The sequence below is a fragment of the Parus major genome, chromosome 2 (genome assembly GCF_001522545.3).
Source record: "Parus major isolate Abel chromosome 2, Parus_major1.1, whole genome shotgun sequence".
Classification (NCBI taxonomy): Eukaryota; Metazoa; Chordata; class Aves; order Passeriformes; family Paridae; genus Parus; species Parus major.
The window spans coordinates 116898561-116925157 of NC_031769.1; the positions used below are offsets into that span (position 1 = coordinate 116898561).

At 42.9% G+C, this 26597-nt stretch overlaps 1 protein-coding gene across 4 annotated transcripts; it reads left to right on the plus strand.

Annotated features, from left to right (window-relative positions):
• Positions 1-153: 153 nt before the first annotated feature.
• Positions 154-26597, plus strand: VXN (vexin). 4 transcript variants are annotated; one of them, XM_033512274.1, is made up of 7 exons: positions 154-7559; positions 8878-9130; positions 12049-12104; positions 17857-18004; positions 20889-20950; positions 22606-22691; positions 23522-26597. In XM_033512274.1, the coding sequence occupies exons 2-7, from the start codon at positions 9064-9066 to the stop codon at positions 23706-23708; spliced, it is 606 nt and encodes a 201-aa protein (XP_033368165.1). In that variant the 5' UTR covers positions 154-7559; positions 8878-9063; the 3' UTR covers positions 23709-26597. The 4 variants fall into 4 exon arrangements, with proteins under 4 accessions (XP_033368165.1, XP_033368166.1, XP_015474303.1 ...); XM_033512275.1 differs by having other exon boundaries at positions 8958-9130; XM_015618817.2 differs by having other exon boundaries at positions 154-9130.

Consider the following 26597-nt stretch of genomic DNA (forward strand, 5'->3'; position numbering starts at 1 on the left):
GTCTTCAAAAAATCTCACCCTCATCCTGTTTGAATAAACTTGGAAGAAACTACACCTAGTTTAGTGTATATGCTCATTCCTGTTGAACTGTCTTGAGCTGTGGCTGTCACCTTCTGTCTTGTGGTTGGCTTTCCATCTCCCTGAGGTCTGAAAAAGTGGATGAGAAAGAGCAGTGGTTAAGGGACATAGCCAAGCTCTGTCTAGGCCCTTTCTGTAACCCCTGAGTAAATCTGCTTAAGCATCGCTGTGCTTTAGGACATGTGCAGTGTGCCTTGGAGTCAAAAGTTCCAACCAAATAAACCCATCACTGCATTAAGTGTGTCTGTGCAGAGGGGACAAGGGCAGCCTGATACAAAGCAGCAGAAGGCCCAAAGGTAGGGTCTCTATTTTTCTTCAGACCATCCCTGTGTCCTTCCTGAATAAAAATGAACTTAATTTAAATCCAAGCACCAGCTAGTGAATGCAGAAAGTGATGCCACCATTTTCCTGATGTCTGCAGCAGCCATAGCTCACGCAGCATCACACAAGCTGCTTGTCTGCTGCAGTGTCGGCCCTGAGCAGTGAGAAGAGAGTCTTCCACACCTATCCATCTCTGCTAATCCTGCTTCTAGGTCTGATTTACTCTTTGACATACCACCTAGCCACCCGTAGAAGAAATTTCTCTGAGCAGTGGTGTGGCGAGACTGTCAGTGACCAAATTTGCAGAGGTCTCAGCTCACTTTGCACATGCATATTTTTCAACCTTTCTGTTTACCTGCAGTGTATGTATGAGAAATCACACAGGGTCAGTTTGTCATAAAATGTTTAGTGCATAATTTTTAGGCGAGAAGAAGCAGAAGCTTCTGCTCTTTGCTCTGATTTTCTCAAAGAAAGTGAGACCAAAAAAAAGCCCCATGATAACCTCAGTTATCATTAGGAAGGCTACAGTTCCCTTAGATGCAATATTCCTGAATGCAGTTTTATACTTTGCCTGTTCTAGTCTTCCATTAACTCACTAAAATGCCATTCTGTTTCTTTTTTCCCCCCATAATACTGAAACAGCTGCCATGAGTGAGTTGGTAGAAAATGTTGTCCAGCCAAAAAATAAGAGGAAGAACCATTTGACACAGCTCAATGGAGTGTTAATCAGGTTCTTAAGTTAACTGCTTTCCTAGTAATAGGAGAGGAAGGTGAAAAAAATACTTTTAGTCTTTGGTTTCTATTGAAAAATTACATGTACCCCATTTTCAGAGAATGCTAAGTACAACAAATGGCAGCAGATATTTTCATTATTTCTCTGAACATGGGAATTAAAGGGGAAAATTAATTTACATCCATGTGGTGGCACAATTAAGTGAAGGCAGAGGAAATGGGACTTGTGTCCTTTGGAGATAATTAATGTGTTAATTTGTGTCACCCTGTAGAGCCACAGAGCTAGGTTCCTCAGCCACAAACACGGGCAGCACATACACCCTCAAAGTCAACTGAGCAGCAAAGGAATATTGGTTGTGCTGACACTGTAGTCTGAGCTCTCATTAAATATTTAATTTAATCTGGTATTACCTTATAATGAAATATATCTCTCATAGCCCAAAATGGTTTATTGATGGGGAACTTTTCCTCTGTGTTACCTGACTTGCAGTGACTTTGACCTACTTTAGCAGTGCACTTGTGCTTTTTCTGGGTGTTTGTCCATAGAGCCTTAAATTAGCAAGTTGACATTGAAATGCTGATTTACACCTGCAGTCAAATGGATAACACATGTTAAAGACTGATTGTCAGCAGCTCCAATACGTTATCGCTTCATTCTCTGGCATTGTTTCTTGCCTTTGTGGGATTTAAGGACAACATTGTGTGGCATTGTTGTTATGGCTATGGACACAGCTGTGGGGGACTGACACTGTGTATGGTCGTTGTCATTTATCTAAAAGCTGACATCACTTTCAAAAACTGACTGTGAAAGTTTGGGTGTTTGTGTCTTGCTGTATGTTTTAAGACAGCGATGGGAATCAAAAAGCTTTTTTTGCTGGCATAAAAAAAACCCCAAAACTGTTAACATTGAATAACTTGCTCTTCTGACCTTTTCACCTTAAGTAAGATTAATGGTGGTTTAGATCAGAACATCCCCCCTGATCAGGGTCTGAATGCCTCAGGGATTCAGACTGACAAAGAAAGTCATTTCACCCCTAGGTCACCAGCACAGACCTGTGGTGTCTCACTAGTGACCACTGGATGATTGCTCAGTAGTTTATGTGCAAGAGTTGGTGGTCATAATCCATTTTCCAATGGACAGGTGTCTGCCTCTTGAAAGCTGTCACCATGTTCTTATCCAAGCAGCAAGAAATGGGAATTAACATGAACATCCTGCATTGTATTTGCCTTGCACTGCTAAAATCTCAGAGCCTCTGTGTTTCAGTGGATCAGTCTCTTCCCCAGGAAGGGTTGAAGCCGTGCTGGTGCTGTTCTGTGAGCAGTGGGACCTCGATGTTCCCTTCTGGAGGACTGCAGCCTCTGCCCCTGCCTCTGGAGCACACAGGTCTCATTCAGGCACACTCAGAGTGTCACCACCTGCATTTAGGACATCCTGGAATGTCATGTCCCACAGCTTTCATGTAGCCATCTCCCTGGTTTAGTTCTTGGTGTGGTCAAGCTGGCGTACTTCATACCTGCTGTACTTGCATTTTAAATGGGAGACCTAAAGTTAGGTCTCTCAGTTGGTAAAACTGAGCAGAGAGCTGGCGGGCAGGTTTTGATTGTAAAGTAACTCTTTGTGACTTCTCGTGTCAAAAATTGTAATGTCACCAATCATAAAGCCCAATCGGGGGCCTACCCAACAGAGCTGAGCTAAAAACACCGGGGTGCCCAAAAAGGGCAGCCCAGGGTTGGCTGACAGGCACTAAAGGTCTGAGCGTGTCCTTCACCAGGGACATCTGCATGCACACAGCAAGCCAGGCTTTGGGGAAAACTGGCAGACATGTGAGTACAGCTGTTCACAGCTGAGATGTTGAGCCTGAGTATATAACATGGTTACATGCATGGCTACAGAGAGAAAACGTTGGAGTGTCAGGATCTAGGAGGCTAAGAGTTGAGAGGATCAGAGTTCAGGGGGACATCTAAGATGAGAATATGCATTTTAAAAATATTGTAAAAACCTGGAGGATGAGGAATCTAGACTTACATAGTTATTAGGTGCTGTGTCCATAGCAAGGCTACAAAAACTTTCTGTTCTCTTTTGTTTTTTTTTTTTCTCCCAGGGTTAGCTCTGTAAAGTACTTTCCTAGTAGTGGACAGAGCAATGGGACAGATTACAGGTAGAACTGAAGTAATAAAGGCAAATGCTTAAGTGTAAAGGCTAACAGGATAAAGGAAAAGGACAAGTAAAGATCATGAGTTCTGCGAAAATCAGAGATCTCAGAGGCTGCTGCGTGACTTTAAAAGTACTGACCTCTATGTAGCTTATAAGCTTGAAAATCCTCTCCTATGTATTTGCAGCATTAATTCCTCTTGTTATCTGAGGTGATCTACTTTAATCAGATTCCTACAAACAAGTCAAGTGCTTACAGCAGGAGATCTTTGACACCCCTACTAGCAGCGCCAGTGGAGAGGACAGACCAAACCAGCAGGAAGATGAGATACATCACCTCATCTCAGCAAAAACTATTTTAGGATAATTGGCATCAGAGTTTCCCCACTCCAGGCTCTTACCTGTATGCTCTATGGTTATTTGATGTACTGGTTGCACAAAAGATACCTCAAAACAATCACATTTCAAAGACACAGCAATCCTGAAGCCTGCTCTGTCACAGTGCCAACTCCTGTGCTACCTTGCTTCTTCACACAGGCCACGTAACCTGAGTCTGGATCAAAAGAGGACTCATGAATTTGATCCTACTTTTGTGCCTTTAGTGCAGCTTCTACTTCCTGTGTTCGCAGTTGCTAGCCCCATGGTCTCTGAGTCCAAATAATGATGGTCCCTGTTTTAAATTTAATCTCATTTTCACACAGAGCTTAAGCCAGAGGAGGCAATGCCATCTGATACACTCCAAAGACCTTTCATCCCCATTGGAGCACATGTATTGCATGTGGCAAAAGGAGCTTGATGGCTATGTGAGGACACAAGAGATATGTAAGGTGACAGTTCAGGTTACCTTACTCTTTAGACTTATCCATCGGAGAAATCCTAAGTATTTTGTGCCTGGTTACCCAAGAGTAGATTTTACTGCATATGGTGCAAGACTCAGGATGCAGTTGCAGTAAGAGGGCTACCACTGCCTAAATCCAGGAACCACAGGACAAGCTTTAATGTGCTTGTTTTCCCAAAAATGGTTATGTTTATAGCAAGAGCCAATAGTTGAAATAATCTTAAAATGTTGTAAAGGAAAAAATTGGGTGTGAAAAAACCCTATCTGAAAAAATCATCCTGGTTTATCAGGGGAATTAAAGACCTTACTGATCAATTAGCTTGAAAAATTAAGAAATCCAGGACAAATGTAGTTGAAGATTAGCATCTTAATGAACTATTGTTGTTGCAGCCCGGTTTGGACATATCGCTCCTTTGTTGACATTTTTAATGCTTTCTGTGGATTACCAGTACATGACCAGTATATGAAAGCTTGTTAAGCCTCCACGTGCTCAACCTGGCCCTAGCTTTAATACTGGCTTAGTGCAATCCCTGCTGTTGGCACAAGCTCTGTGGGACTGGAACCTTGTGGTGCTGGGCATTGTGTTTCTACCTAATCATCATATGGACCTACTCAAGTGTGTTTTACAAGCTTAGGGCAAATTTGTGAATGCCCAATTATCTATATGTAACTTTTATAAGAGAAGCCAGCCAGGGTTTGGGGTTTTTTTTTACTTTTTTTTCTTTTTCTTCTTCTTTTCAGAATTCTGCAGTATCTTTCTGTAATTAGTGGGGAGATGCTTTCAGCCTGGCTTCCAGGTCTGGCTGGTATTTCCTTTCCTGATTAGCAGAGAAGCCTGTGCACTCGTCTTTTCAAACTACACTGCTCTTGCATCTCTCTCTTCTGGTTCCCTGTAGAGAATTTAAAGTCCAAAGCGTTTTTGAATGCCTCAATCTTATTCCCATTCAGGAAAAAGATGTTACAGCAGCTTCTAGGCAGATGCAAATTCAGGTTTACTTTTGAAAATTCTTCACTTATTTACAGACCTTTCAGCCATGCAGTGCTACTTCAGTTTTAAACTAGTTTTGCTGTCTGCTACAAGTGTGAGGTGAAGTTACTGATAGTGTATCTGTCTCTCCATTCCTTTCATTCAGAGAAAAACAACAGATGATGTATAAGAAACTCACTTTATAATTTGCTTTTTTGGTGTGTTTTCCTTTTCATTTGTTTGCAGTTGCAATTCTTTGGCCCTAAATTGAAACAAAGCGATTTTCCTTCCACAAAAAAAATGCTGCTGTCATTGCATCAGGCAGAAGTGGTTTAGAGTAGATGCCTGCAGTATGCATGTGCAGTTTTATCCCATCTTATTTTTAAATGGTCATCTGTGCATCCCTCTGGTTCACAATCCTTTTCCAAAAATACCTGGGGTTTATCCTTATCATATTGCCCAGCTAACTGTAAGAAATAGGCTCAAGTGGCTCAGTACAGATTAGATTTGCCTCTTATGCAACAAGGTACAAGATCCAGGGAGGAGCCAGGGACCTGCCTTGGGAAGAGCTTTGTCCTTCGTGGGCCAGGGAATCCCTTGGCAATACCCCTTGCACATGTTGAGAGTATCAGGTTGCTTCCCAGCAACTTCACTGGAAGAATACTGCACTGAAAAGGGATTCATTTGTTCACAGAGGCCAGGATAAACATGGTTCAGAGGTTTCTGATTCTTGTCTTAAATAACTCTAAGTTTTAATTACAGTTTTTGTAGCCACATTATTTTTTTAAATTTGATTCCTTTCAAGTTTACCAGCTCTGGCATACTTGGTAAATAGGATAAGCATCTACATTTGTTTCTTCAAAATAGGTCCTAACAGATTCAGGCTTTGGAAAAAACACCTTTGCCAACTCCCCAGAGGGAAATTTCACCAGTTTATGGGATTTTTCTGCCATTTTTACAAGGTTTGCTGAGACTTCTGCTGTTTTCAATTTTTTTTTTTTCCTTTCAGCCTCAGCAAACATTTCTTCTTATCTGCCTTTCCCTCCTTTCTACCCACATTCCCAAGAATCGAATACTTTCCATGTCCCAGACCTGCAGATAAGGTTAGATGTGTGTTTTTGTCAGAGGGCATATATCTGTTCTCATGTCCGGAGCTCTCCTCCTCTTTCTCCACCTCCTCTTCCTTCTCAGTTGTCCCCATTCACCTTTGTTAGCCTCATTCTGGCACCAGGAAATGTTTTGATCCTTTTGCTATCAACACCAAGAGTGGGTATTTGGTGAACTTCGTTTTCACAGCTTACACAGGGAGGAATTTGGATTCAACATGTTCCCTTGGGAGTCTTAGGTCAAAGATGCAACCCAGGGCAAAAACTTCTTAAGGTCTTCTCATGGCTGCAGTTGCACTGTGTGAGTTAAGTTCATAGCTTATTCTTCGCCTGGTTTCTAGGCATTTTATGTAATTTGGAGATAAAAAAAAAAAAAAGATTCATAGAGTCAAAAACTGGTTTTCTCCTCCCACCACAGACTGGACTCTTGTTAGTGAGTAGGGAGCTGGAAGGAGATATCATGTGAGATTGTCTGATGTGCCTCTGCAATTCCTAGGTTGGACATTGTGGAGAGTTTCTTCTCCAAATCAAAAATTGCTGCCTATACTTTATCAGGTAGCATGCTGTAGAGCTTTTGCAGTACACTTCCTGCAGATATAATTACACCTATTTCATAACTAAACCCAACATTGGACATTTGCCCAAAATATCTCCCACATGGGTAGAAAAAAGTAGCCCACAATATGTGCAGTTCTTCTCTTCAAGCCACATTAAGATTTCATGCAAAACCCTGAGCATTCATAGTGATCAACTACTCTGCAAGACCTGGACAAAATGAAGATGCAAACTCCTTTTCGTGGACAGGGGAGAACGCATTACCAAATGAGGAACTCAGATGAGTTATATTATATCTGTCCTCCTGAGCCCTATTTTTCTGTCTGAAAGTGATGTGCCTTTCATCAGCTCTCTGCACAGTGATTTGTCCCCAGAGCATCCTGTGCCTTGTAAAGATGTGTCCAAAGCCTATCTATCTGCCTTGTAACGGAGTGAATGCCAGCTGGTGAACAGCTCTAGAGTCTCACTTCAGTTTCCACATCCCACCAACCCTCAAAGAATGAAGAATCCAATACTTGTTCTAATGTAAAACTCCACCTATAATTTGAAAATATCTGTAGGTCATACCTAAAATTAGGAAAACAATGACTTAGGTCCAAAAGTGCCCCTCTTCTCATAGGACTCTGAATATCTGAAGCTTAAATAAAGGGTGGGTTAGATTTGTTATAGCTTTTTTTTTTTTTTTAATCGACTATTCAGTGTTGGTCTTCATTATTTTTTTTTTATCCTTTTGAAAGCTTTTAGAGCCTCCTGCATAACCGCCTCTGCCCCATTCAGTGCTGAATGGACAGTGCGCTGATCTTTTTCTCGGTGGGTAATGGATTTGGGTTGATTGCTTGACACAGGGACAATAGGGGGGTAAACAATTGCCTTCGCACCCGTGCAGCTCCCCATCTGTTGAGTGCGTGCGCCTTCAGAGGCAGCCGGGCAGGGACAGATGAATGCGCCAGCCGAGCCTGATGTTAATGACATCAGTCATACAAGCAGAACATGTGGCGCAATAAATCAAAAACTAATTGAACTTTTGGTTGATTATATCGCCGTCCCACTGCCTGCTCCAAGCACGGCGCGGTTCCCTGGGACAATGCCCCCCGCCCGCAAAGGCTTTGCTGCCCCTGGACAGCAGGAGCCTGCCCTGGGAGGTGACAAGTGACAACAGCTTCTCTTTGCTCACTGCTTTCCTGAAATAGCGACACCTTCCACTTGACCAAAATGCTTCCAGGCTCAGGACGTCTATTTGACCAATATTTATTATTTCAAATAAGAAACATTCATCAATATGACAGTGACAGCCCATGTTCACTGGCACTTTCCATCTGGGACTGTTGGTGGCAGACATCTATAGGAGAGGACAGCGCTTGTTTTTGTGTTAATTAGACACACACGTGGTAGTAATGAAGGCTATTCATTAGACTGATATAATTTAATATCATTATTCACACTTGAAAGTGCTCCAACTGCATCAGTTGTTGGAGCCTGCAAGCCAGAATTTTCTGTCTTGGGTGTCCATGGCAGCATTAAGTCATCAAAAGTTGAGGGGGCTGATATTTATAGAGATGCAAAGGAACAATTTCTGATGGGAGTATTAAGAAATGAAAAGCTTTGCCAAGAAGACCCTTTATTGAAGTCCCTAAATGTGGAATTAGGCCCCAGAGTCATCAAGTCAGGAACCCATCTATGACTGAGCCACCTTTCCTTCCCTTGCAATCACAGACGTGTAGGGGGCATGGAGGATCTATGCACATCTGCCCTTCTTAGACATTTGCATTTGTAATTTTATGCTTTTTGAATTTTACTTTGAAAAACCCAGGATTCCAGTGTTTGTTTATGAAATGAAAAGGTAAAGCACAAAACGCTTTTCTTAACACACCTAGAATCATCTCCTCATTATATGTAAGGAGCAAATCTTTATGGTAATTGTGTTAAAGTACACACTTAACCAAATTTATTTAAAATATCTTTGCAGTACTTCTGTAAACATTTGCCAATAGATTAGACTTTAATTATTAGCTATTAATTGCAGAGGACTCTCCACACTGGTAAAAGAAAATGTAAAATAAAATGCTCCTATCTTAGTAGAGGCTTAAGTAAGAGCTAAATTAAATCTTTGTGTTAATATTATTCATAGAAAGGCAGATGGGAGCAGAAAATGTTGCAATGAAGAATATGGAATGAGATGAGATCACAGCATCAGTCTGTCCTTTGTAGATCTGGACAATGATCACAGAGCCAGATTGGATTAGTGAAACCTATTTACCAGAAGTTCAGAGCGGTTGCATGAAGCTGAAAGGCAGTCAGTAGGGAGAGGCAGAAAATGCACCAGATTTACAGCTGCAGCGATGAAAATTTAGAAGTTTTCACCACTGTGATTTCTTCCAAATGTGAGTACATCAAAATCTAACAACAGCTACCGTGTTGTCTTTTAGAGGGATGGGATGTTTAGCAGCGGGGAAATATTTGAGGAGAGCAGCTCATCTGTTCTGCTGTGCCGTGCTCTGCCTGCAGCCCAGCCCTCGCTGCTGCTTTCTCGACCTAATCCGTGCAGGTGCTTCAATATTGTGGCTCTGTAAAATCTTTGCTTTGGCAAAACTGGAAGATCTGGAAGCGGTGTTGCTGTACCTATGAGGTAACTGCTAAAGTGACAGCTTGCAACTGTGTGGCTTTTCTGTGTAATAGAAAAGAGAATGAAGTTCTGCGAGCAGTTAGAAGTGGGTGAAGTGCATGAATGTTGAATTTAAGTCTGCTGGCTCAATAAGTGGAACATTTCCAAAGCCATGCCCTGGAAATGAATGCATGATTAACATTAATTGCTTCTAATGAAGAGTAAGAACCGGACAAAGCCCAGCCTGCATTTGATTGAACAAATTAGTTTAAACTCAATGGCTGCATATTTCAGCAACAAGAAAGCAGGGAAAAGCAGGGAAAACAAATTGTGGGGCCAGATCAGATCTTTACGTGCAAGCTGCGAGCATGAGCTCTCAGCTGCTTAATTTTGGAATATAAGTGGAAATGACAAAGTGAACCATCACTGTAATTGTATTTGTTGCCCAAAATCTGGGCTGTGCATACAAACATCCTTTTGCAGGCAAATCCACATACATCATCTGCAAGGATTTGTTCCTCTCTTCCTTCTCTAGTGCTCTGCAGAAGTTTGTGTTTGCAGGGACAGCCTGGCAGCCCCAGTGTTTGCACTGCTGCCATTGTATTCCCACGCAAGTGGGTCACTTCTGGCTACCTCTGTGATTCACCCTTCTTTCAATGCCTATTCAAGTAATTGCATGTTTGCTGGTGCTGTGACTTCCCTTTCATGCCTTGCCTTTCTTCAGCCCCTGTAAGCCTTTTGCCACTCATTCTGGCAGACAACAGGGGATGAGGGATCATAGGTACTCTGAAAGTAGGTAAATTTATTACTGTTAGGCAGATTTATGTGTTGTTCCTTTTGCACTAGCCTGGGTAGCAGATATGACAGCACAAGGGCACTTGCTTCTGGTAGAAATCTCTAAAAAACTGTACTCCTTACACTGTGTGGTAAAATACCTAAAACACCAGAGAGAAGAAGGTAATTCCTTGCATCACTGAACTTTTCTGCAGTTGAGGGTTTTGCTTATGAGCAATTAGTTTAGTCCTCCCACAGTGAAATTCCAGAAGTAAAGGTGATGGAAGCAGCTTCAAAAACAACTTACAGTCTATTCCTAGGTTTAAAAAAAAAACTAACCACCTTCATTATGTTTGTCTGGTTTTCATCCCCCACTCACCATGGTTTAAAATATAAAATGTGTCCTGCAGGAGAAGACAGTAAGGATCCCTGAGGATATCACACTGTGCAGAACTGTAATCACACTGACAGCTTAGCACACTCTAGGCAGGCAGATAACTTACTTGTGACAAGCTCAGTGTGGAAGTGCCCTGTGCTGCAACAGGATGCTCATAAGGACCTTCCCATTTTCCTGTCCTGTTGCACAGGCCAGAATTTCCTCTCCAGTGGGCTCCTAATGCTCAGGACTTATATCCTCACTGGGGTGTGGAGGGATGGCTGTTAGACACACACAAGCTGTCTAGGAAGAGTGACTTTGGTCTCGCTGCCAGCTCTGCTTGCACCAGAGCCCTGGAAAGCCCAGTCGCTTGTTATTCCTGCCATCTGAGGAGTTTGGCTGCAGTAACGAGCAGCCTTGGATGACCTCCAGCTGCTTCCACAGCTCCACAACTCTGCAAGCAGTAATATACAGCAGCTATAAGCACTGCAAGCTAAATATGTGCCAACAAGGTAAAGGAAAGCTTACCTGGGAAGTAGAAGTCACCCACCATCCTGTAACAAACCTTCCTGGCTCTTCAAAGCCTTTGGATTATACATGGAGCCTGAATAGGAAACCCCCATTCACGTGCCTTGCCCCCAGGGTCAGCCTTTAGAATTGAAGTTAATTCTCCACATTTGGCAGCTTTCTGCAAGCCTGTTTCTGTCACTGGTGGCTAAATCCTGTAGTTCTGGTAGCCTGCAGGGTAAGTAAGATAAGAAGAGAGGGAGAGCTGGGAGTATCACAGAGTCTTGCAGGCCAGTTTTAAGTCTAAGTCAAACAACAAGAGTTTAAAGATCCTTCACTCAGTCCAGTAAAACCATCATTCAAAACCAATTGATTCAGTCCAGACAAAAGCTTGGCTTTTGGCCCTGGCATCCTGTGTGTCTATTGGCCAGTGGTTCTATGATTTTGGTGTCTTTGTGGGTCTATGAAATAAAAGTGAGAAACAGACTTTAAGCAAAATGTCCCAAGCTAAAGAACTGAACAGGTCATTTTGAGGATTGAAAAAGAAAAGATTAGGCTTAGTGCAAACATTGTGCTTTGGACATCATGCAGTGAAAGTGAAATAATGTCATGAGGGAGTTTGAGCTTATTGACAAAGGCCCTAGAATTTATCTAGTTAAAATTGATAAATTTTAACTAGATAAAATCATAATAGTCTCCAAGTTAATGTATACATTACTGATTTCCTACTGAAATGCTGTCAGGTGGGAGGCCAGGTGAAAACTGAGAAAGGAGAAGGAGTGTTCCTCCTGGAAGCCAATGGGAGAGGTGCAGAAACTTGGGAAGGGCTGTGGCCCAGTGGCCACAGATTTCTGTATTGTACAGCTAGAGCATGGTCTCTGAGATCACATCAAAAGGGACTTTCTTTTGGATTGGTTCAGCTGGAATCTTCCTCAAACCCTTTATTCTTCCCCCTCTTCCCACCATGCCCCCAGTGAATTCTTACAGAGGCATATGACCGCCTCCACAGCATCCTGACCACATTCCTGTTCTTTTTGCAGCATGTAGTCCTGCCCGAAGACGAGCCAAAGCTACGCAGCACATCCTAACAAAGAGTGTAAGAAAACTCTCCTTTCCTTTCTCTATTTTTTTTTTTTTATTTTTTATATTCCAGTTGGTTATGCATACCCTCAAAAGGGCTGTGGGTAAATGGGAAGCAGATCTTCTAGGGTAAAGGAGAGCATCTGTGTCTGATGCAGGGAGCAGGGTGGGAAACAGGAGGGGGAGTTTCTGTAGAAAGCTGCAGTTTCTTTACAGAAGTGCTTTGCAACAAAAAAACAAAATGTGGTCTTGCCATGCAGAGCCAGTCAAAATGAACATAGTGGTTTATCAACACTGTCCATCTGAGGGAATCACAGACTTATTTATTGTCCACAGAGCCTTCACAATAAGTCCAGAGAGACGTGCAGGAATGGAAAGTCAGAAAATCATACCAAATCATGTCAGTGTTAATCAAGTAATAATAATAATAATAATAATAATCATGTTAATCAAGTAGCCAGTATCCTAGGGAATTTGGGAGAAAAACACCAAGCAATGGACTGTAACTTTGACCCTAAAAGTTGGCACTGAGAAGCCCAGGGAGAATGTTTGTCCCCTGATCCCAGCAGTGCTTGCCTGTCCTTGCCTCAGCCTTGGTGCAGAGGGCACAGAGGAAGCTTTACCCACTCCCTGTAGACAAGGTACCCCCCGAATTAAAATAACTGAACATTTTTCATGCTCTGAGTAAATGTCTTGCAAGTTCAGGTGCTTTCACACATGGGTGTGAGGTTTCTTGACTTCAGAGACAGTTTTCCCTCCTTAAATCCACTTGACCCATTCACAACCCCTTCCACAATCCTTTTAGGTGATTTGCAGGAATGAGTCTCCTCTGCACATCAAAACACTTCTTACAAGTTTGAGACTCTTCTGCTGAAGCATTTCTTCTCACCACAGACCTGTCACTCCTCTAGCACTTTGCTGAAGTATTTTGCTCCCTTTTTCAATGCCCCTTCCTACTTCCCAGATCCATCCTCATTTTCAGAGAGCCTTTTCTTTGTATTCCTGATTCCCTGATCTCCACACAGAGCTGTAGGTCCTCCTGTTTACCACACTTACATGTGCACTGGGAAAAAGCCTCATCACATTCATTCCCACCCACTCTTTTGGTTATTAAAGCAGGTCACAGGATCCCAAAATGTCACAGGACACCTGAAGTGGTCCCCAGGAAGAGCCAGTAACATGTCTGTCATTTTTTGGGTAGAAACTATGCATTTAAATATTTTCCCAAATTGTGACAGTCTCGGTTTGGTTGGTTTTGTCCCATAGCTCAGGCTGAGATTTCAAAATTACTCTTCATTCCAAAGGAAGATGAGTCAGACTCTGCTGAAGTGTTATTCAAACTTGTTGAGTGTTACACAGTGGGGTATTTTGAGATACCCCACTTTTATTTATTAAACCTTTGATATATTTTTTTTCCATGCAATATAAAAAACAGCAGAAAAGTCCAAACCAAAAGTCAACTATTCTGACTTGATGAAACAAAACGCTCAGATAATTTATCTCCCTTTTTTTTTTTTTTTGACAATATTTCTCATAGAACTATTCAGCTGAAAAATTTCAGCTGGCCTACATCAAAATCAAGGGGAACTCTATGTCTGTTATCTTGTTCCAAATCTCAGTAGATAGTTGTTTCTACTAAATGGAAGCATCTAATATTTAATTTGGATTGCATCATCTGCTGTGACACCACTGTACTCATAAAGGCCTAAGAAAATAAGATAAGAAAGTCCCTGTTTTGTTGCTGTATTTTAAGAGGATTGGGGTTTATTTTCCTTTGGGGCTTTCCTGACCCCAATTAAGGATGTCCTTTGATTGGCTCTTAGTCATGATGCAGACAGCCTCATATTAGCAGTGGGAACACCAAGCCTGAGGAATGGTCTGCAGCTCCAGCTACAAAAACAAGGATGGCTCTCAAACCAAAATGACAGGCACAGTCAGCTCTTAGACATTCCCCTTCTTCAGTGGGATGCAGCTGCTCACAGCTCGTAAGCAAGCATTGAACTAATTGCACATACTGGAATAAACATGCCTGTGAGGAGGCTGTGATTGCCAATTTCTAGACCCACAGAGGAGTTGCAGAATGATTGTTTATTTTTCACTTTTACATCTGCACCTGCAGTCAGAGCCGTAAAAATGCCTCAGCCAACATAAAATCTTCTGCTCTGGTGATTGCAGTGGATGCACAACTTTAATCCTCAGCAAGGACAAAAATAGCAACCAACGTGGACATCTGCCAGACCTTTTTTTTTTTCACAGCAGAAATACTCAAGCAGTGTAGCATTAAGTGATTTAACATTCAAATTACTGACTGTGGGGGGTAACTTCCATCACATACAAGAACTCATCCCAAAAGCGTGATAATGACTGTGGAAGGGTGACAGAAAGGAGGAAGCACCGTTTTTTTAAAGCTGAGCATTCCACCAATATGTATATTTGCAGTTCCTATTGCCCTGTTATTTCCAGTGATAGTAGATCCTTCCCTTTTCTTCTTCTAGCCCCAAAATCCCTTGGGTAGAACTGTCTGGACACCAGTACCTGTCTACTTTGCAATAAAGTGGAAAATACCCCTGTACATGCTTGAGCTGCCACATTAAAAATTAGCTCAGCATTAAGCCATCAAAATAACTTAACTCTACAGATCTGGAATTTTCTCTACTAACAGGCACATTGTTGTTCAGACTCTAACCTTCAGAGTTTTATCCAAAGCCAGATATTTAATTGTCACCTTTTCTGGAAAGCTGTTGGTTGGCAGTAGGATTTTAAGTCCAGGATGGTAGGAACAGCCTCTGTGACCATCCTGTGTCCTCTTAACACAGCTAATTCCATCAGTGGGTATGCCAGGCCTCAGTGCTCTCATGTGCATGGCAAAGTCCATAAAAAGAGAGTTTGCTGAGCTCTGATTTCAGAGTTGGTGTCCTGCAAACAGACTGGGCTGGTAAAAGGATTTACAGGTTCTAAAAAGAGTAAGTTTTTAGAGAGCAGTTTGCTAATTCTGCATAGTTTAGCTGACTCTTCCATCTGCACTGATTTAAATTTCCTGGTATGTCTAGAAAAGAAAAGTGACTCCCAGTTGATCCTTCTGCCTTACCCTAGGTACCCTAGAGAAATGTCAGCTCCACTTTAGATCAAAACCCAGCTACAGCAGGTTTAGTTTCCTGACCTAGATAAGTCTTTACATATTACAGTAATGGGTGAGGTAGCCAAAGTCACTGTGAAATCTTGAATTAGGAGATAAGGAGCTCCCAAAGTGTGCACAATCAAATGCTGCAAAGAAGTTCACTGAAAATATATTATAGAGATTGCACTGTTGTCTCCAGCTGTAATGGAAAATGGCACTGCAACTTATTTATACAGGTTCTGCTGCTTGAAGACATTTTGGCACTACTGACATCATATGTAACAAGGAATCTCAAAAACATATACAATGTGCCTATATAATCGTTGCTATTAATCAAGATAAAAATCCTCTTCTTTTCCCCAAACTTTTCCCCTATTTCATCCTGTGAGACACGTAGGCAGAATGTTAAGTTTCAAGCCCATGGTGGTTTACACTGATCAAATAAGCCACTTTCAGGATTAGAGGAGACTGCAGCCAGCATCCTACTTACCAAAAATGCTCTTTTCATGACAATGCAAAATAAGTGACCTCAGGTGTCTCAGTAGCAGAGTTGATGACATTTTCTGTCACACACCAGCAAAGACTGAGTGTGACCAAGAGTACAGGACGTTTTTTCCAGAGATGGCAGGAAAAGCTGGGCTTTGTGTCCTTGCAAGCTGGAAGAGCTCAGTTCACACGAGGCAGGCTCCAAGGGCTGTCATTAGGGACCCCTGCCAGCCACAGTCTGGTCACATTAGTCCTGAAGACAGATGTGGCCACTGGTGTCACCGTGGTGAAGTGGGTGCTGCCCTGGTGAGCAGCTTGTAAGGCACGTGTGGACACAGGAGCCTGCAGCCTGCAAGGAGCTGCTGCAGAGGGATGTGGAGGTGCTGGAACTGCTCCAGGGGCAGCAGGGAGGGAGCCAATGCCAACAGCTTAAGTAGCAACAGGAGGTCTCTCATAACCAGCATCACCCTCCTTCTGAAACATCAGAGCAATGCTGAGGTGCAGCTCCTTTGGCAGCTCCAAATTTGTGATCAGCAGAGCTGGGAGCCAGCTGCAGCCTCCTTTAGCATCTGCTTGTCTTCAAGGACACCAGCAGTCCCTTTAAGTGAACATTGGGCTTTAAGTAGTTTACAGCACATGGAGTGTGTTAGGCTGTGTGTCAAAACCCATAGAAATAGGGGAAAACCCCTATTCAGCCTTGGATTAGGCTTTGGTTGCCTTACCTGCCTTTTCCAGAAGTATTTTTGCCTGTTGTTGGGCAGTTTCCTGCTCCTCATCCTACTAGTCAGTAGGATTTAGGTAATGTGGCCTTGTCCAGACTCCTGAGGGTACATGGAGACAAAAGAATTAAAAGAGGTTAGGTTGGGATTTTTCTTCTTTCCTGTTTTGGAAAACATGGGTTTGCATGTGTTGTTATGCCTGTGTAAAAAAATCACACACACAGAATATTGTGGATTAACGGCAAACTGAATTAAAACTTAATTAGAGGAAATGGACAATTTGGTGTGAGGGGACATGTTTGAATAGGGTCTTGTTTTTATCTTGAGTGTGTGTTAGAAGGCAGAACAATAGACAGAATTAAGGCTTTTTCTATGCCAATAGCTGGCTGGCCAGTTGTTGAGACAAAATAACTATATTTATATTTAAAACATGTAGACAGCAACTACCAGCCATCAGTTAGATGCAACTAGCTGCTTTTCTCATAATCTTCCAACATAAGTAAGTCTAATAGGAAATAGTCTGAATAGTTGCCACATGTCTTGTTTCCTTGCTGGTTTGGATCTTTACCCTGTTTAAGTGGTTCTCTGTATGACAGCAGCAAGGCTTTAGGGAAGAATGAAAAAACCCCAACAAAGTATGAAACACTCTGTCCCTGCTGTTGGAACTTTGATCTTCATGAGAAAACTCTTTCCAGACTATCCTGGATAACAGTCCTGATGAATTCATTTCTTGGAGGTGTATCCCTGTTTTTCCAAACTCACATTAGCTCTAGCCTTCCCAGTTGCCTGTGGCACTACAGTGAGTGCCATGGCTTAGTCATAATTGATTAGAAAATAACTTGATTTTGTTCATGCTTGTTTTCAGGGACTGTTGGAGATACCAGGGGGGCTGATGCTCAAAGTTGCAGCTGTCACTGAGTTTGTCTGTGTGAGCTAATGTTTGTAAAAATTAATCTCTAGGAGTACAATTCCTCTCTGCCTCATATTCTCTGTAGTCATTTATGAGGTACAATATGTAATTAAGTACAAAAGACAGGAGAGACTATAAGGAAACAGCGTTTGTAATTCGCACTGCATGAGTTTGACTGATTGCCCAGGACGTGATGCAGTAAGAAAATAAATCTGAGCTGTCTCAGAGGCATATCCTATTCAGAGAGCTTGGAAAGGAGCACATTTCAGTCTCCTGAGTCAGAATACAGAAAGGTGCAACTAAGTAGCTGGGTCCCAGAAAGACCCAGCAGGATTTTCCCCTACTTCCATACACCGCACAGAAGCTGGAGCCAAACAAAATCCCACAAATCCCACAGTCCTCACCTGACAAAATCCCCTTTGGATGACAGCAAAGCAGTAGGAAGAACAAGCAGCCTTTCAGCTCCCCCGTGACCTCGACAGACCACCTAATCCCCAGGGCCGGGTGTAACGGGGTGGTTTGCCTCTCCCTGTAGGTGGTTGCCATATCTGACCGCCGGCCCCACCAGGGTGACCTCCTGCACGTGCTGTACGAGGCCAGGGGCGAGGAGGAGGCACGGGGAGTGGGCTGTCTGCAGGGCGGCCAGCGCGGAGCCTGCCCCACCAAGGGCGCTGCCCAGCACGGTAAGTCCGCAATTAAAGCCCCTGATTCCTCCCTGGTAGTGATGCCTTGAGAGGGCTGACCTAGAATGGAGACTAGACAGCTAAAGGATAAAGTAGGTATTTATTGAAAGGCCTTAAAGGATCCACCTTGGGCAGTGCAAGAGCCTGGCCAGGGCTACACCCAAGATGGACCCAAAACGGTCACAAAATGGATGACAGGTCACGAGGTCTCACACTTTTATGAGCTTTGGTCCATTTGCTTATTTGGGTTAATTGTCCAACTATAGCCTCAGGTTATGAAGTTACATCCTCCTTGTTTTCTCTTTTCCATTGTTTATACTTTGGGGGCCTGGAGCTTATAATCGTTGTCCTTGATCTCAAGCTGGAAAAGGATTGTTTTGTCTTCCTACCCTGTGAAGAGAACTCGCAAATACCTAATACAAAGCTCAGAGTTATAACACCAAAGCAGCACAGAATCTGGAAAATATGAAAGCTAAAACTTAGGCATCATTCCCCAACATTTTTAGATATTGTAGTCTTGCAGTTTGCAGCAAAGCAGGCACTTTATTATGTTCCTGGAGGATAATTCCATGCTTAAAATATCCAGTGGAATTAATGAGATAATGACCGTGGCGTTGCTCAATTTATTCAGTCATAAACACTCCCTAACAATATTTTAGAGATGATAAATTCTAAGTTACTGAGTTTGCCTGAGTCATCTTCTTATATAAGATCCCTGTTCAATTGCTTAGAATTAGCCAGAAAGTAAACACTTGGGACGAATTTTCAGGTTCTGGACAACAGCCACAGACCTGATTTTTTGGCAACTAAAGCTTGTTCAGCATATTTGTGAGAAACCGTGAAGGAAAAATAGAGCTTGCCAATACAAAACCAAGGAGATGAATAAACATAAACAGAGTGGCCATTCAGCTCCTCTAGCACTGGTGTGTTATGTTTGGAAGACTGATGCTGGAGCAGGGTTGTGCAGTTTCACATGGGATGGCCTTTTAATCAAAAGCACATCTTTTGCACTCCTATGAAGAATCACCCAGATGCAGTCAAGTCATATGCCTTTAAAGAAATCCCACATGGCATGTTTATCCAAGAGGAATTGGACATTTGGATGTTCAAAGGTGCAAAATCTCTAGAGTAGGTCCATGAAGGTGTATGTTCCTCACATCACCGATCTGCAACCACACTGCACATAAGCCATCCCATCAAGAGCACAAACCAGACAAGAGCAGGGCCTGGGAAACTGGAAAGGAAGAAACTGAGCCCGGGACCATAGGAAAAGATCTCAAAAAGATCTCAAGACTAGAGCCAAGATGTGGCTGAAAAAAAGAACTGGAGCTCCAGGACCGGAGCAGGGACAGGAAGAGGAGTGGCTGGGATTGGCTATAGGGTAAAGGATGCCAGAGAGGCAGAAAGGAGGGTCTCTGCTGTTAGGGGAGATGAGAGGTGAACCATGACAGATAGGTACAAACAAGAGACAAGCTGTAGGAATCTGAAAAGAAGAGCAGAAAAAGGGTGAACAGGTCTCATAGGGGGAGAAAGGGAAATGAGTATTCAGAACTTGGAAATTAAGTTTATATTAGAACAAAAACCAAACAAGCAAACAAAAGAACACAGATGAGGTGGTTAGCATGTTTGTTGCTACCATCACAAATCCTGCAAAAGTAGCAAAGCTGAAGGACAGTCCACTCCAGCATGTGAGAAGGCACTACTGGAATTCACACTGCAGCCAGCCACCACTGCCCTGAGGGGAGCAACTACAAACCTGAAGCCATGAGGACTTCCTTTTGCTTAGATGTTTTGCTAAAAGTTTGCAAGAACATTTTCTGTATCTAATAAGAGGGACAGGCTGAAGAGAAGAATCAGACAAAATCAGAGAAAACAAAACCAAATAAAAAGAAAAAATACAGGCATTAGCTGAAGCACAGATGATCCACTTGCTGCATACTGTTAGTACCTAATATGCAAGATGAGAGGAGGTAATTGCATTAACTTTGACGTGAGGGATACAGTAAGGTACCTAATGGAATTACTGGAGGGGGGTGGAGCGGGAAGCTGGTTCGGATATTTATCGTAGTCAAATATTGCCCCCAGAAGGAGGAGACAGTTCCAACTGCTAAGTCATGCTGGAGACAGCTCTGTAAGCAGCACCCTGGCTATTTCTGTATTTGCTGTCATTATTTATATTCCACTGGTCACAGCAGTAGAGAGGTCCACATTCCCACAGCCAAATAGGAGGATTTGGCCTCATGAAAAAGTCTGGCATCCCTCACTCATTTATTTTCTTGGCACAGTGAGCAGGAATGTCAATGAGCATTTATCCATGGATAAGTTATTGGATGAGCAATTACTTGAAACTGAAGGGTAGCTTTCAGTGTTGAGGACAGCAGAGAGAGAGATGTCACTCAGCCAGAGGCAGAAAGGTGGAAATCCCTCCCTGTGACCGGGTAGACACAGCATACATCTCTGCACAGGTAAAAATAACTCTCCAGAGCAATAGAAAGGAGAGAATGATCTCCTAGGCAGGACAAACCTGCAGTGGGGGCTGAGGAGCAACATTTGGGCTCTTTTCATGTAGAGATATGTAAGTGTTTACAGAAGGGGCAAGGTCTGCTAAGCTTGGTCTGCTAAGGGCAGCTCATCATCTTATTTGAAAAGTCCAGGAGCAAGCTGAGAGACTTTCCAGAGTGACTTAAGCAGTTCTACAATCACTTATTTTGACATCACAATAGATGATCATTCTGCTCTTTTGGCTATAATCAAATCTGGTGGGACTATAACCTGTATTTGGGCTCTGTCCATATCTGGGTTTTACTGCACAGAAGGAAGTTTTTCATACAAGCTGTGCCAATGGGATAATTGACCCTAATATCATGCTTCTTATGCTTTGCAGCAGGAATTACTGAACAAGAGTCATCCAAGTCCCATAATCATCTGTTGGATGGAAAATCTTTGGTAAGCAAATAGAGCCAGACCAACTACCAATGTGTCTTAAAACCTTGTACCTGTCAGCATGTCCCACAGTAACATCATGTCAGTCTGTTGCAGCACCTGCAGATTTCACAGCCTTTGTTAAAGCTTGAAACATAATTCATGCCATAGGATCCCTTAGCTGGGAGCAGAAACTGGCATAGGACAGAAAACAGCCCCGCAGGAGCCAGGAAGAGTGGTGGGACAGAAACAGGCAGGCTCCTGCTCTGGATGCTCAGGCACCTGCAAGAGCTGGAAGAAATTAGCCTCTTGTCTCTCAGGGAATTTCACAAATTGGGAAAAAATATAATTTCTTAAGGGGAACAAGCATCAAGTAATTTGTTTTCTGCAGAATGCCAACCTGTCACAATAATCTCCAAAGTCATAAACATCAGTAAAGAGTTGATGAGAAAATTATCATACAACCCCCCAAATGTGCTCTCTAATAGACAGAAAAAATATTTTGGTTAAAAATTACTCACCTTTACTAAAATATTCTCCCTCCCTTTGTCTTATGATGCCCCCTAATTTTCAAAGCCCCTACATTTAATAAAAACTTTTTCTAAGAGAAAAAAAAAATAAATTTAATAGTTTCTGGCCAGCACCAGGCCATGCTGTTGAAACTTTATGGTTTCAGAGGCTGTTTTGGATGGCTGAAGCATGTTTGCTAGCTGTTAGCTCAGCTGGACTTAAGAAAAATGACAGTACAATATTAAGGATGGTTAAAATGTTATTCAGTGTAATGAATCTAATTGAACCTACCAATAACTAACATAGTTAAATTTCAAAGGATGCTTGCAAAAGTGATTTCAAACATCTCTAAGTCCTAGGATACTTGAAAACACACCTAAATGTACCCAGTCTCAGATTAATCCTAGGAGAAATAGAAAGTTTAAGACCAGTTATGCGAGTGTCAATAATATGAACATTTTTTTCAGGATTGCCAGTAAAATCAATAAGTGTGTTTATTGCCTAAAATAATGAGATCACCTCATACCATTTGACATTTTTTTTCTGTTTCTGGGCAACTCACACTTTAACTTACCATCTTGGAGGATGTGCTATTCTCAGAGACCTGTTTATGGGAAAGCGTGACTCAGTTCTGGCAGGCAATTTATGATCAAAGAAGACAAGGAGGAAGTGGATGCTCAGGCACTTGTGGGGCCATGGCAGAACTGGAGCATAACCAGGGTGCCCCCACACCACAGAGCAGCATAAAACAAAACAGGGAAACATCTCTGAATGCTCAAGGAGCTGTGCTGGCTGAGACAGCTGCTTCCCAGGCAGCTGCAGAGGTGGGGAGCTGCAAGAGGCAGGCTGCTCATTCTGCACAAAACCTCACTGCCTCAGGAAACTAAATGCAAAAACCAGGGAATAAAAAGTTCTGCAAGTGTCCCTTCTTTGATGAAAGGTGTAACTCTTGCTCCTACAAGCCCTGTGCTGAGCTCAGTGAGAATATTCACGTGAGCAGCTGGTAATTGTGTGGGTGAGAGTTGGGCAGTCAAATCCTTAACCTGCTTTCTCTTGTTAAGAGATTTGCAGCATTTATTGGTTTTCTTAAAACAGCCTCTTTCCTCAGATGAACCGGTGTCCCCACTCATCAGTGGCATTTCCTAATGATGTGCTTTATCCTCCCACAGATTCCTCCATCTCCAGTTGCCCATATCACAGTGAAAGCTGTGGCTGTCACGGGCTCGCCCACACGCGACCGCACTTCTACGGAAGAGTAAGTCCCTTCCCAGCCTCCAGCCGTGCCTCTTGTTTCCCAAAGGCAGGAAGAGATTGGTAAAGGTTATGCTGAATTTATTATCAGTCATGGCCATTTATACAGCTACCCCAGTGCCCATTACAGCTCTACTTTATCACTAGGAAAAAATCATCATAATTTAAAATAAAAGTATTTTCCCCCTAAGAAGTCTGTAATATTTGCCCTGAAGTGTAATTAGAAAAGGTAATTAAAGAAAAAAAATGTATGTATTGAAGTCTAATTAAGGAACAGTCTGAGTGCAGTACAAATGCACTCATCACCAGGCAGTTAACCCAGACACAGATCTGGGTGGGATTTGAGGTGCCACCATTGTCACCTGAGGGTAACTCATTGTTGCAGTGTCCTCCACACTCCATACACAGAGAGGTAAGTTCCCCTCAGCCACTGGAGCTCACTGCTGCTTGGTCCCTGGGGCTTTGGTGGGAGGGCCCAGCTCTCTCCTTGGGCAATCACCCCACTCCTTGCTGGGTGGCAATGGCTTGAGAGGATGCACTTAGAGTGGTCCCACCTGCAGATGCACTTAGAGTGGTCCCACCTGCAGCCCAACCCCTTGTGTGAGAGTCCCCTCTGACAGGGAGGGATCAAGGGCACCAAGCTGAGTGGTGGCAGCTGCAGCATCCTGGCCCCTGACCCACAGAGCCCTTGCTCATTCCAGACTTACTGATCCCAGGGCTGGGCCAGGCACGGGCACACCTTTTCAGCCAGGCAGCTCTTGGTTCTGAGTAAGGAAGCAGGGAAGAAGGGCCAGGGAGAAGCATTCTGTACACACCTCCTGTTTTATTTGTTAGCCACAGGCAGCGCTGGAGGAAGACAACAGAGTATGACCTGGCCCTGCCACCAGCAGCAGAAGCTTCCCTACCACTGACAGGAGGCAACCTGTGTGGGACACCCAGCCTCCTGAGGAAGATGTGGATGAAGCACAAGAAGAAGTCAGAGTACCTAGGGGCAACAAACAGTGCCTTTGAGGCGGACTGATAAGGCTCAGCATCCCTTGGAAAGGCAGAAGGTCCTTTAGCAGGACAAGATGCTTTAGGATCAATGAGGGAACAGACACAGCACAGCTCATCCAGGAAAATTCTATCTTTTTTATTACTTGATGCCATTTCCTCAGAACAGTGGGAGAAAGGCTAACAAAGGTAAAAACAGTGAATATGATGCAACTCAATGGCATTTCCTTGTTGCATTACACTAAAATCCCAACTATCCCACTAGATTTGCATCTTGACTCGATGCTGAGACTACTGCTGACCCATTCACCATTTTCTATGTCCTGTTTAAATGAGCTCGGACTTGCAACAAGAGAAGCCTATGAAGAGGTTTGTGTATTCCTGCAAGGCAACAGATTGATTACAGAGTGCCATTAAATCCCAGGACCTACTTGTTGTGCACCACTGCTTGTCATCTTTCCCCGCTCATATCATGAGATAAAAATCTCATCTTGCGATATGCTTGGCTGAATGACACATGCTAAACAACTCTTTTCCTTCAGTTTTGGTGAAAAGGGAGGAGTAAAAGAAGCAAAAATTCTAAAACAGTGGGCCTAAACTGAGCAAGTTTGCAAACATATGTACCAAACTTTGCTATGTGAAAAGTGTTGTGTGTTTTAAGGTGTCCTGCCAGATCAAACTATGAGCAACAGGGTAACCTCGAGGGATACTTTCTGCCATAGAACCTGCTTATAAATGAAATGGTAGTCAGCAATTTACCCTCTACCCATCTGGTAGAGGATATTACATTAAGTGCACAAAATACTAGGAGGAAGGAAAGTATGTAAATGGTGCAACTGGGTGACTAAGTATGAGATATTTGCATGTAAGAGACCTGTGCTTATGAACAGATGGATTTAATGGAATTTGCTTTAACATTTTTTTCTCTTTTTTTCTTTTTTCTTATTTTTTTTTCAATTTAGAAATTGCTGGTCAGGTTCCCTTTGGTTTTTCTCTCAAAAAAGAACAAATAAGTTTTATAAAAAAAAGTTTTCACCACTGTTATAGACCATATTATATTAGTCATGAGCAGTACTTGCCTTCTGTGAGTGCTCTCCTCGTTACTATAAAAAAACACTGGTTTCCCTAAATACAGAACTTTAAATATAAAGTTGTAGGAGGCGTATCTCCTGTTGTTTATAGTAATGATGACCTCTAATCTAACCGCCAGTGCACCAAAGCGTAAATTAAAAATAAACTGACTCTGTGACAGCAGCAGAGGGAAGGAGCTCCCATCTGAAACTTGCTTGCCTGCAGCCAGTGCAGTGAAATGCACTGAGATGCCATCACAGACAGTGCCATGGTAGTGAGGGGCAGCTGGCCCTGGTCAGGGGTCACCAGCTTAGGAGTACCAAGGGACCACCTGGATGGGAGGGAAAGACAGCCAGGACTTCTGGCTTTGAGTGGAGCAGGGTGGAGCAGCACACAGGAGAGGTTTTGCAGCTTCACAGCCTGAGCAACCAAAGTTCATGGGATGGGAAAACAAATGGAGCGGGCCAGTAGCTTTACAGAGCCTGTGGTCCTGATGGCTGCAAGAAGGGCAACAGGGAAAGCCTATTTGGGGCTGGACATGGTGGGAATGGTAGTAGGGAGAGGATGGAAGTTCTTACTTAAAAAGGTACTGTGGCTTTTCATGCTGCTAGAGACAAGTCAGTCCAGAGTCTGCCAAGGAGAGAGAGGCACTACACTTTCATGAAATACCTCTGTCAGCCCTCCTCTTCAGCTGTCCATCATTGCTTCAGTCACAGGCTCCTCCTTCAGAAGTGCTCAGCTGGTCAGAGGACAACTTTGCACCTCAAAACCACACAGACTCTCCCTCCTCATTACCAAAGGTACAAGTCCTTCTCTGGCCCAGCAGCCTGAGACAGGGATGATCTGCTCTCCAGTTTTTATTTCTTGCTCCTGGGGAAGAAGGAGAATACAGTTCCTTATGAACAACATACTGGCACTGGTGACCCAGTATCGACCATGTGTTCTATGCCCTGGCATGAGAGCAATGCTAACACCCAGTGAAGGCTGCACACCTGAACAGTTCCCTGTGAGAGGCTTCTCACAGGGGTCCAAGCCCACCTTTAAATTAGAGCCTGGCACACTGATCCTGCACAATAGTCTGAGCACCCTCACCCTGACAACATCAGGTTCTCTATGACTGAACCAAGCTGGAGTCAAGAGTTTCCTGAAACACTTTCTACAAATATCACTAACCACACTTCAGCCCCCTCCTCAGCCTATAGAACTCCTGCCAGAAACCCATGCATGTATTTTCACACATGTAGGTAAACCTAGTGAATTCAGTGGGACTGCTCCCTTGCATAGCAATACATACATTCAAAAAGCAAGGAAAAGACCAACCACCGCTTCTCTTCTTTGGTCTCATTTCCTAAACAAAGGAAAAATAATTATGAGGGACAGACACTGGGAAAAGTCCATTTACTGAATTAGGTGTAATTAAGAGAGTGAAAATTTGTGGTACCTGCCCTTGTAGATAACATGGCCCAAGTACTGAAACACAGTCCAGGGCAACAAGAGTTTCACTTGTTGAGGAAGTTGCATTGTAGTAGTAGTAGTATTTAATTTGTTAATTAATAGCTTTGATCAGTATGAGGATGGAGGCAGAGATGATTAATATTTCTTCTTAATAATTGCTGTAACTTGACATATGTATTTATGCTTTTCTTATTTATTTATTTATTTATAATTTGGATCTACAAGAGAAGGAACTATTTACAAGAAGCATATTTAATTTCCTTGTATTCCAGGAACTTCTGTGGACATTTTTGTATTGTAGTAGATATTTATTTTATTGATTTTAAAGTATGTTCTATTCTTAAAAAAAAAAAAAGCAAACAACAGAATAAACAAGTAGCATGTGGTTACA

Coding starts and splice junctions, on each gene's coding strand:
- VXN (XM_015618817.2), top strand. CDS start 9,064: ATGCACCAGATTTACAGCTGCAGCGATGAAAATTTAGAAGTTTTCACC. Junction 9,131..12,048: donor CACTGTGATTTCTTCCAAAT/GTGAGTACATCA, acceptor TTCTTTTTGCAG/CATGTAGTCCTGCCCGAAGA. Junction 20,951..22,605: donor TGTTGGATGGAAAATCTTTG/GTAAGCAAATAG, acceptor ATCCTCCCACAG/ATTCCTCCATCTCCAGTTGC.